The sequence below is a fragment of the Artibeus jamaicensis genome, unplaced genomic scaffold (assembly GCF_021234435.1).
Source record: "Artibeus jamaicensis isolate MK-2021 breed Jamaican fruit bat unplaced genomic scaffold, CSHL_Jam_final scaffold_369, whole genome shotgun sequence".
NCBI classification, from domain to species: Eukaryota; Metazoa; Chordata; class Mammalia; order Chiroptera; family Phyllostomidae; genus Artibeus; species Artibeus jamaicensis.
This window is the reverse complement of record NW_026522042.1, coordinates 39,718,516-39,730,775: the sequence shown is the minus strand read 5'-3', so window position 1 is coordinate 39,730,775 and position 12,260 is coordinate 39,718,516. Positions and strand designations below refer to the sequence as shown.

Here is a 12,260-nt window from a genome sequence, read left to right as displayed (position 1 = left end):
CATTTATGTTTCTCTCTCTCTCTTCCCCTCTCTCTAAAAATAAACAAAATCTTTAAAAAAAGAAAATAGTGAGGAGTCCCAAATGGATATTCATTGTATACTTTAGTGCAGTTGTTGTTAATCAGTGATATTGTGGTAAAGAAAGTTTCATATTTTTAGGTATTCTGTGATTTATTTTTTTTAGCTTTAAAATCTGAAAAAGATAATTATTACCTTAATGGTGCCTGGACTATTGACTGGCCTAGGAAGTTCGATATTGCTGGAACAGCTTTTCACTACAAGAGACCAACTGATGAACCAGAATCCCTGGAAGCTCAAGGTCCCACCTCGGACAATCTCATTGTCATGGTAAATGTGTCTTTGTCTTTTTATTTGTACTGTTTGTCATCTGCCCTGTGAGGTAGGAAGAAGCAGGCCTTATTTATCTCTGCTTTATCATTGGTAAGATTAGAGGAATAAAGGTGAAATGGTTTGCCCAAGTGCTTAAAATCCTTGTAAAGTTAAAGACATAGTGCTCTTTCTGTGTGATTGTTTTATAAACAAACAAGGTAGATGACAGAAATGGCTCCAAATTATCCATAAAAATGGAAGGAAATAATTCCATGTAAGTGCATGTATTCTAAATGTTATCTTAAGTTTCCTGTAAGACTTACTTTATGACATCATCTTCTTCAGAAGAAATAATAAATATCTGAATGAAGGCTCATTGTATTTTAATTAACTTCACCAATTGTTTTCAATGGCAGGTTCTGCTTCAAGAACAAAATTTGGGAATTAGATATAAATTCAATGTTCCCATCCCTCGGACTGGAAGTGGAGACAGTGATATTAGCTTCACGTGGAATCATCAGCCGTGGTCAGAATGCTCAGCTACTTGTGCTGGAGGTAAGACACTCACTAGGCAGCCCACCCAGAGGGCAGGATGGAAAGCAAAACATGTTCTGAGCTATGCTTCGTGTTTGCTAAAAGAAGCTAATTGGAAACATTTCTTGCAGGTTTGCTTCAAGCTGTAATTTAGCAAAAGAAACTTTGCTTTAATTATATTATATTCCACTTGTTTTTAACCTCATGTAATTTGTACAGATTTGTTGGTAAAATACATCTTGGCACAATGAGTGTCTCTGCTGGTGCTTCTCCCAAGACTAACTTGAAGGTGGGCTGTTTGCTTTTCGTGAACGCATTCTTGGTAAAGAACATTAAGAGTTTTAAATGAGAAAATGGGCAAGAATCAGACTGCACAGATACAACTTCTTGTAATGGGGGATGAGAATGTATGTCTGTGTGCTTGTGTGCCTGCGTTTGTGTGCTTGCGTGTTTCCCATAATCCTACTCAAACTCCCTTTTCCTGCCATCACAGTTAAGAGGCTATTTACCAGGGCACTACAATCATTATTGGTGTCTGGGTCTCTGGGTTAACGGTGTGTGCTGACCCCCATTACAGTCCCTCAGAGAGGTAGCTGCTAGGCGGTGGTTGGTGATGTGTTGGTTGTCCCATGTGCGTTTTTCATGGGTGCCTTTTCCCCACAATTTACTCTATTCCTAATCCTCCTCCCTCTAGTGGCCACCAATGCAATTCTTTACCTCTGGCTGGGAGAGCAGGACAGTTGGCTTCCTTCAAAGCCAACACCCTTGCTGCTGCATGGACTGGTGAGTAGAAGTGCTGTGCAAGCAGCATCTTCCTTCTCTCTGGAGACTAAGCGCATCGCCTCCACCGTACACCTTGGTTGCATTAGGCAAAGAGACAAACCTATCCCTCAGGCCTAGGCTAAAGCACCTCACCATTCCGAGAGCAAAGATTAAATTTTGAATAGTGATATTTAGAATGGGAGAAATTGAAATAGAATGGATTATCCCATTTTATCCTATATTCTAATGTACTACCAATTTTTTCTTTCTAAACTTCTTGGAAACATATCACTTAACATGGACTTTATCCTTGCTTGGCCTTTACTCACTAAACCTCTAACACCTGTGATTTTCAAGGATTGAATCAGAGAAATTATTTTCACAGAAATGATTATCATATGACCAAGTCAGTATTTTTAAACTCATACAGAATTAAATCATTGATTAACTGCAAATGCAAATTCGGTAGTAAATACTATCCAAATAAAAGAGAATGAGTACTAATGTTTTCTCTTATGTGAAGTATCGTGAAACACAGTTATATATAATTTGTGGCATATTTTAAAAGATCTCTAATTTCCATCCATTTGATGTGTGAAATGGTTGGTGATTTGTAATGTAAAGATATAAAAACGATAGCACATTACTGTTTCTTTTATTGGTGAAGTGAACACCACTGTATTATTATTTAGTGGCGTTTAGACATATATATTTCTTTATTCCAATTAACTTCTTAATTTATTCCAATTAACTTCTTAATTCTTCATTCAGTCTATCAATTAACTTTCCCCATTTCATGTAGCAAAAAGAAGTCTTCCTGATAACAGTACATGTATAATTCAGACCCTTAGTAAGGTGAGATAAACTTATTAAAGAAGAGTCAAAATAAATTAAAGTTTAGGAAATCTAATGAGGAACATTTGTGTTGAGGTTGGATTAGCTTAGAGAAGAGAAGGCTGAGGGAAAGTATATTAGTGTCTTCAAGTACGTGACAGAATGTTGACTGGCAAATTCTTAGTGCCTGTTCGTCTTTGTACTAAAAATTGCTATATTTGGGGATAGTTTAGACACAGACTTGTCTGAGGCCAAGAAGGGATTAAGTGAATTCACAATGTTCCTTCTAACCCTGGTTCTTTTGTTCAAAAAGGGGATAGTCCAACAAAAAAGAAGAAAATAAGTCTTGAGAACTGAATTTAGAAGAAAAACTATGACTTTATTGAAGAAATATGAAAAATCTAAATGAGTGTTATTCTTTTCCATAACACATGTATTGAGAAATCAAAATAGAAAAGTGATTTCTCGTGAGAGGGGATAAATCAAAAGAAAAGGAGGGAGAAAAGCCCTGGAAGGACAATTTTCTCTTCTTTGTTACTTGTATTTCTTCCTTCTCTCTGAGGTTACTTATCCTAGATATTTGAGATGGTTCTGGGAGCTGGAATTGTGCTCAGTTTAAGTGATTATGATAGCACTCGTGGAGCCATTGCCTTCTTTGGAAGAGAGATGCGCAGTGCTTGTAAGTTGGCAGGCATAGTGTGAAGAGTGCCCATTTGTCTTGGCAAATGGTTCCCAAAGTGTGGTCCTTGGACCAGTAGCATCAATATCGCTTCAGAATTTATTAGAAAGGCTAATTTGGCGGCCCTATCTCACACGCACTGAGTAGAAACTCTCTGGGTGGAGCCAAGCAATCTATGTTTTAGCAACTCTGTGCGTGCTTCTGATGCTTGGTCAAGTTTGAGTACCACTGGTCTTGGCTGACAGAACCAGACACCTAGCATTCTAGACCCATAGACTCCACGCCTCATCACTGAAGTCTGAATCTCTCTAGACTCATTTTGCACTGAGAACAATGACTGGCACATACTGGGCACTCAATATTCATTGATGAATGAATATTATATTGAGCAAAAGGAATTATTATGGCAATTATGTATTTATTTTAGCTCTTTTCAGCATGGAAAATAAGGCTTAGCATTGCTGTTCTTCTTATGAGGTGAGGCCAAAGGATTGGCAGAGAGAGGCAGTATGCTTTTGATGAGCCTGGATACATAAAACCAAGCTCCTCTCTTCTGTCTTCTTTGCTATGAATAGGTAGGAAATATTTCTTAGGATACAGAGTGTCAATATTACTTACTGGAGTTACTCTTCTTATATATGCCCCCACTTTAAATCCCAGGTGTTTTAAATACAATAAACATATGATTGAAGGAAATAAAATCTGGTGGGACTCAGGAATCTTGATCAGAGAGAGAGCCAGAGTCATCTCCTTGGTAATGGTAAATGGAACCTCATCTATAGTTAAGGAATCTTTCAGGCAAAAGTCAGTTCTAAATTGCGATACTTCACTCGCATCTTTCCAGAGTGGTGCTGTTAGGTGTCTTGAGGCTGCCCAAACTTTTAAAAATGGATAAAGAACAAGATAGATCTCGAAGAACTTTCTATTGCAATCTCACAAGACTCTTCAGTATTCTTACCTATTACTGACCTGCCTATGTCTCATTAATGGCAAGACATTTGGACTCTGTGTTTGGGAGCAATGTTGATAGCTCTTTCTTATGAGATCTTTTCAGATAAGAAGTTTTGAGACTGTTTTTCTGTTGCTTAGCAGATCCAGTGACAAATCTAATGCTTCAGGAAGCATTGCTGGTGATTCAGTCCGAGTAATGGTCTTTTTCCTGAGTCAGTGATGAAACACTTCCTTAGCCTGAACACAAACACTGATGTGCTATGGGGTGCTGTCTTCAGTCTGAATGGGATTTTTAAGATGCAGTTGTGACTCTTCCTCAGAGAGAGACCCAAGCCCATTAAATTAAAACTTGGTTATCTTCTGAACCATTGTTATTTGTACTAGAGTTCTGTGTTTTTTTATTTCTTATTCAAAATATTGTATACTCTATAATTTATCTGACTGCCAAATTTAGGTTCTACCATTGTATTCGTAATTAATGTGTTCATTGATAAAGGTTGGCTGGGTAGTAAGAATTGCATTATTTTAAAATATAAAGATTTAGGAGTTTTTTTATATACCAGTAATTTACGCTAGTGTGCCTTTGTACTCTGACTTCTAAAGATTCAAATAACAAATAGTATATAATCATCCTTGGATTTTAGTCATACATATTCTGTTTTTACTAATGTTTGGCTAGATGTGTGGTTCTCAAATTTTAGCATGCATCGAAATTATGTAGAGGGTTTGTTCAAACAAGATTGCTAGGTTCTGCCACCAGTTTCTGATTTGATAGGTCTGTCACAGATTCCAAGAATTGGCATTTCTGACAAGTTTTTAATACAGTTGGTGGTGCTCCTGGTTCAAAAGCCATGCTTTGAGAATAACTGGGTTAGACCCTTACATTTCATCTAGTGTCTACTAACACAAAGTGGTAGATCTTTTAGGTGATAATCCATAGAACAGTTGTAATGCACATTACAGTTCTAAAGTTCAGCTCTGTGATAATAAATAAAATTCTCCAGTGTAAAACATTTTCTGGTGCCCTGTTGCGTTTGATCATCTTCAGCAACACCGTGAGATAGTCACGTTATTTATATTCCTCAGGTAAAACTCAAGTGAAGTAACTTGCAGAAATCAAGACTTAGAAATTGAGTCTCTAGTGATTTTTAAAATGTAGTATTTTTTCCACAGTAAAAATGGTCTTTGAACATAGCTTTCTCAACAGAGCAACATGATATATCTTCATTTAAAAATCTCTTTCAGTATCTTGAAATTTCATTGTTTCAAATGCTTTCCCTAAAGCAATGGACCTTATCTGTGGCTGCACATTGGAATGATCTGGAGAACTTTAAACAGTTCTGATGTTTGTGCCTCACCCCCAAAGATTCTGACTTAATTCTTAGAAGGATGGTGAGGGCACCAGCTTTTAAAAAGCCGCCTAGGTAATTCTAATGCACAGTCAAGGTTGAAAAATACTGCTTTTGAGGCTGAAAGTTTACTTAGTCTTCAAACGACTTACATTCAGATTCAAGTATCTTTGGGAACTTGACTAACTCACATCTGTTACTGATTGGCTGCTAGTTGACTACAATGGTTAAATAGATTTGAGTGTAAGTATTGGGGTGGGAAAATAGAGAGGAGCATCAGAGAAAGCAATAAAAATGTGGTAGAATGCCAATTAATTTTATAATTTTGTTCAGTATGGGCATTGGCCTTGGACATGCCTTTGGAAAGCTTTTTTTGTTTTCAGGCTTTTTTACCTGATGGATCACTTATAAGACTCTAATTAATGCTTTTAAAACAAACTAAAATTGTGCCAAATACCACTTCTTGGTGTTTTGGCTAAGATCAAGTGAAATTGTGCTAAACAGATTTTGAAAGCTCTTCCTTCAAATGTCAAGTTTGGTGGTACTTAGGGAGTTAAAATGTGGAAGTGGTTGTATACTCAACTAATTTTAATTTAGACCCACAAGTCAGAAGATAAGAGGCATATGACCCCTGTTTTTCCTCAATATTTATGAAAGCTAATAAGAAACTTTTTTCTCTTTGCCATTTATAGTGTTAATAAGAAAAGACCTTCCATTGTTTTAAGACATTGTTTTTCATTAGGAGATGAATCTTTGCAAAATGCAGCAGTATTCATGATAATTTTCTATTTTTCTAAATGTACTCTTATTTCCCACTGTTTAAACCAATCCCTGTACCCACACAACTTCCAGCTTCCTTCCCTTATTTTAATACAGTCCTTAGGCTTAAAAAGAAAAGCTTCCAAAGCCAATTAATGAAGAGTTGAGGCTGTAGTGTTGCATTTAACTTTGCACCTGTTCTGTTACTAAAGAAACCTTAAGGATTCTTTCTTTGTGGTGCAAAGAAAGGTTAGAAAGTACATATTCATTTTGCATGTATTAGTTTTAAACTTATACTCAAAATATATGCAAACTTTGTCCTGCAATTTGCTCTATTGACACCTCTGATTACTTTTTCCAAATTGTTTTTTTCTAGGGTTTTCTTTCTTCCTCTTTTTGTAGAAGTACTAAAATTACATACCAAAGAACTCAATGTGAAACTGAAAAACATACAAACACATGGAAGCTGAATAACATTCTACTAAACAAAGAAGGGGTTAACAGATCAAGAAAGAAATCAAAAGATACCTTGAGAAAAATGAAAATGAAAGCAGTGACCCAAAATCTACAGACACAGCCAAACATCTCTAAGAAGAAATTCATAGCAGTATGCACCTACCTCAAGAAACAAGAAAAAAATCACAAGCAAACTAACCTTATATCTAAAGGAACTAGAAAAGAACAACAAATAAAGCCCAAAGTGAGTAAAAGAAGGAAAAAATAAAGATCTAGTGGAAATAAAAAAATAGAGTCTAAAAATACAAAATACTAATGAAACCAAGAGCTGGTTCTTTGAAAAGATAAACAAGATTGATATTCCTTTAACCAAACTCTTCAAAGAAAAGAGAGAGAGGACCCAAATAAGTAAAAGTTGAAATGAATGAGGAGAAGTGACAACTGACACTATAGAATAAAAAACTGTCTGCCAACAAATTGGACGATCTGGAAGAAATGGATAAATTCCTAGAAACAATCTTCTAAGAACAATCAATCTTCTAAGACTGAATCGAAAAGAAATAGAAAATCTGAACAGATTGATTACTACTTACAAAATCAAATCAGTAATGAAAAACTCCCCAACAAAGTCCTGGACTAAATGGCTTCACAGGTGGATTTTACTAAACATTTAAGGAAGAATTAATACCTATTCTTCTCAAACCATTCCAAAAAATTGAAGAGGATGAAAGGCTCCCAAACTCATTTTATGAGGCCAGCATTACCCTGATTTCAAAACCAGAAAAAGACATTACCAAAAAAAGAAAAAATTATAGGCCAATAACCCTGATGATCATAAATGCAAAAATCATCAACAAAATATTAGCAAACTGTATTCAGCAACACATTAAAAAGATTATACAGCATGAACGAGTGGGATATATTCCTGGGATGAAAGGTTGGTTCAATATCTGAAAATCAATTAAAATGATACACCAGATAAACAAAATGAAGGATAACAACTATATGGTCATATCAATTGATCCATAAAAATCATGTGATAAAAAGCAGCATCCATTTGTGATAAAAACTCTTGGCAAAGTGTAAATAGAAGAAACCTCAACATAATAAAAACCATATATGACAAATGTACATCTAACATCATACTCAATGGGGAAAAGCTAAAAGCATTTTCCTTAAGGTCAGGAAAAAGATAAGGATATTCACTTTTACCACTTATATTCAACATAGTATTGGAAGTTTAGCCACAGCAATCAAACAAGAAGAAATAAAAGGCGTCCATATTGGAAAGAAAGAAGTAAAACTGTCATTATTTGCAGATGACATGATACTCAACAGAGAGAGAACCCTAAAGAGCCACCAAAATCTATTAGAAATGAAATAAATGCAGTAAAGTAGCAGGATACAAAATTAATATTCAGAAATTGGTTGCAGTTTATACACCAATATCAAACTATCAAAAGAAGAAATTAAGAAAGCAATCCCATTTACAAGTGTATCAAAAAGAATAAAATACTTATGAATAAATTTAACCAAAGAAATAAAAGATCTCTACTCAGAAAATTGTAAGAGTGAAGAAAAATTAAAGAAGATATAAATAAATGGGAGCATATAACATGTTCATGGATATGAAGAATTAATATTGTTAAATAGTTATACTACACAAAGCAATCTATAAATTCAATGCAATTCCTATCAAAATACCAATGGCATTTTTCACAGAACTAGAACAAATAATCTCAAAAGTTATATGGAACTACAAAAGACCCCTATTAGTTACAGCAAGCTTAAGAAAGAAGAACATAGTTGGAAGTATCAAAATATACTATATGACTACAGTAATCGAAGCACTGTGGTACTGACATAAAAAACAGACATAGATCAATGAACAGAATAGAGAACCCATAAATAAACCCATGCCTATATGATCAATTAATATAGAACAAAGGAAGCAAAAATATACAGTGGGGTGAAGACAGTCTCTTCATAAATAGTGTTGGGAAAACTGGACAGACACATGCAAAATAAATGAAACTAGACCATCTTCTTACACCAGATACAAGAATAAACTCAAAATGGATTAAAGACTTAAATATAAGGCCTGAAACCATAGAAATCCCAGAAGAAAGCACAGGCAGTAAACCCTTTAACATTGCTCTTAGTGATTTTTTTTATGTATCATCTTGGATAAGGGAAACAAGAAAAAATACACAAATGGGACTATATTGAACAAAAAAATTTTGCACAACAAAGGAAACCAACAAAATGAAAAAACAGCCTACTGATTTAGAGAGGATATTCACCAATGATGCATCCAATAAGGGGTTAATATTAAAAATTTATAAACAATTTATACAAGGTAACCCCTCCCCACCTCCCACCCCCCCAAAATCCAGTCCAATTAAAAATGAGCAGAAGAGCTGAATAGACATTTCTCGAAAGAGAACATACAGATGGCCAGTAGACATATGAAAAGATACTCAATGTCACTAATCATCAGAGATATGAAAATTAAAACCACAGTGAAATAATCACCGCACACCTGTCAGAATGACTATTATCAGTAAATCAACAAACAAGTGTTGATGAGAATGTGAAGAAAAGGGAACTTTTATGCACTGTCAGAATTGCAAATTGGTGCAGCCACTATGGAAAAAAGTATAAACTTCCTCAAAAAATTAATGATAGAACTACCTTATGACCCAACAATTCTACTTCTGGGTATTTATTCAAAAAAATCCCAAATAGTAACTATAAAAGACATATGCACTGTTATGTTCATTGAAGCATTATATGCAATAACCAAGATATGGAAGCAACCTAAGTGTCCATCAATACATGAGTAGTTAATGATGTGGTACATACACACAATGGAATATACGTTGGCCATAAGAAAGAATGAAATACTGCCAATTGTGACACCATGGATGAACCTAGAGGATATTATGCTAAGTGAAATAAGTCAGACAAGGAAAGACAAATGCCATATGGTTTCACTTACAAATGGAATCTAAAGAACAAAATAAATGAACAAACAAAACAGAAACATACTCATAGACACAAACTGATGGTTGCCACATAGCGGGGAGGTTATGGGGCTATAAAAAGGTGAAGGGATTAAGAATTACAAAATAGTCATGGGGACATAAGGTACAGCCAGCATAAGGAATATAGTCAATAATATTGTGATAACTGTATAATACCATGTGGGCACTAAATTTATCGGGGGGTCACTTCATAAATTACATAAATGTCTAACCACTGTACTGTACACTTGAAACTAATATAAAGTAATATTGAATGTCAGATGTAATTGAAAAATTTTAAATCAGTTTGGTTAGGTTTCTGCTAACTAACAGGCATCTCTCTGCTAAACATTCATTGCTCAGCAGCTAAGGGAAATAAAGATAAGTCATAGCTTTGCTTCGACTAAGCAGGATGAACAGGTCTATTTCTAAAGGCTACTTTGCTTTTGTTTGAAGATCAAAGAGCACCTATTTTTCTTACATATACAGAGTGGGGCAAAAGTAAGTTCACAATTGTTCATGTGAAAAATAATGCAATAATTAAATAGTAATTTCACCAGGTAGGCACAATTATAAACCTACTTTTGCCCACCCTGTACTATGGGCTATTAAAGAATGTTTCTGATCAGTTGGCCATTTAAAATATTGTGATTACTTTTATTTAGCCCAATTTTTTTCTTATATTCTTGGTGCTTATTTTATATAAATGCTTTTTAATTTATTATCCTTTTTTATTTTAACTTTTTTATTGTTGTTCAAGTACAGTTGTCTCCATTTTCCCTCCTCCACTCCCCCCAACCCAAGCCATCCCCACTTTCCACTCTTGATCCTAGCTCCCTTTGGTTTGTCCATGTGTCTTTAATAGATGTTCCTGAAAACCCTACCCCCTTTCCCCACCCATTATCCCCATCCTTTTCCGCCTCCTGGAAGTCATCTTAAGCTTTGTGTGTCTGTGAATAGCACATAAACTTAAAAGATAACTTTCTATGTCTCTTCTAAGACAAATTCTTTTTATTTTACTTTTTGTGATTTCGCCTGATTCACCATGGTTCTCATACACATTGGAACTTGTCTCTAGTTTTTCAGATTTCAAGATGCTTTACATAGTTTCCAACTCCTCTTTTGTATTCTCCTGAATTAGGGCCACATTTTTCAAACTGTACCGTGGGGCCCAGGACACTGCAGCCAACTTGCAGATGCTCTACAGAATATTGTGCATTCTCAATGCAAGCACAGTGACCTCCATTGCACACTGCACAGACTATCACTATTAAGTTGTTTGGACCTAATGATTAAGTGAAAGTCTTTGTTTTGTTTTGTTTTGTTTTTTTTACTGCCTAGTTGGTTTTGTGAAAATTTTACTGAGACATTAAAGGTGCTGTGAACCAAGAAAGTTTGAGAACTCTTGATTTAGGGTAAAATGAGTGCCATTAAATTTGGTTAAATATTAGTCATCTCACTTTAGTACATTAAATTTCATTTCATAAGAAAAAATAGCTATAACCTACTTATTTAGGATCCTGGTGGCATTCAGAGTTTAAAAAATAGGTTCTCCTCTTCTTCCAGTTAAGAAACTAGAGGTCTTAAGTAATATATAATTTCTCCTTCATGTTTCTATTAAGTATTCCTTCTGATATGCCCTTCTTAATATGTTTCCTTCCTTTGTCTCTGTTTAAGATTGGTTCTTTAAGCAGGTTCTTCTGTTCTTCCAGTTAAGGAACTAGAAGTCTTAAGAGTTTAAGATTGGTGGGTGATTGTTTTTTTAAAAAAAAAGAAAGAGGAAATAAACTGTACATTTAAAAGAGCTCCTGATAGCAAATTCTTCTTTGCAACTTACTATCAAATAAGTTTATGTAACAATTTATACTATCACGTGTATTAATAACATATTTTTCAAATTATTTTAGTGAATCTATCATACAAATTACCATAGTCCTGTTTTCAAAATTGGATATTTCTACATTGTTTCTGTGGAAACATTGTATGTTCATGTTATATATTTAATTGTTTTCAAAAATGATACAACAGAAACATAATGTACACTTAAAGGTATAGTAAGCCCATTCTGAAATAACAAATTTAAAATTGTTTTTAAAAAGCGATTTTTAGAAAAAAAATATAATGCAACCTTTAGGCCAGTAGTGTTACCTGCTTGAAAGAGAACAGCTCTCGAAGTACCAGATAAAACAGAACAAAGGCTTTACATTTTCACTGATGTCCTTTTAATTTCTTTGCTAGTTCTAAGTGCCTAACACATTTAACATCACTAAAAATGGTCAGTTCACATTATTAGCAGAATGTGCTTCAAACAAAGCAGGGTTCTGAGACTTGACTTTTTATAGACATAATAACAGTAATAGTAACTAACGCTTGTGCAGCTTATAAAAGACATCTACAATGTAACTTTGACCAAAACTCAAAGTGGAGGAGTCCCAAAATGAAGAAGAAAACAATCCAATTATTTTTGAAAATTCAAAATAGACTCGATTGAAATTAAGTGTGAAAGACATGAAAAATTCAATTCTTATACTTAAGTTTGCTTTTCTCTGATTTAGAAATTACCATACAAAAAGTTATTTT

General features: G+C 34.5%; 1 protein-coding gene across 2 annotated transcripts in view; it reads left to right on the top strand.

Annotated features, from left to right (window-relative positions):
• ADAMTS6 (ADAM metallopeptidase with thrombospondin type 1 motif 6) overlaps window positions 1-12,260 on the top strand; it is a 245,277-nt gene that overhangs the window by 194,962 nt on the left and 38,055 nt on the right. Inside the window, exons 19-21 of one of the 2 annotated variants that reach the window (XR_008390127.1) lie at window positions 185-348; window positions 747-1,153; window positions 1,559-1,592. Coding sequence is in view for 1 of the 2 variants with exons in the window: in XM_037150818.2 (XP_037006713.2) it covers window positions 185-348; window positions 747-885 (303 nt within the window). In the remaining variant the exon portion in view is untranslated. Of the gene's footprint in view, window positions 1-184; window positions 349-746; window positions 1,154-1,558; window positions 1,593-12,260 lie in introns of those variants that run through there. The other variant, XM_037150818.2, reaches the window with a different exon arrangement.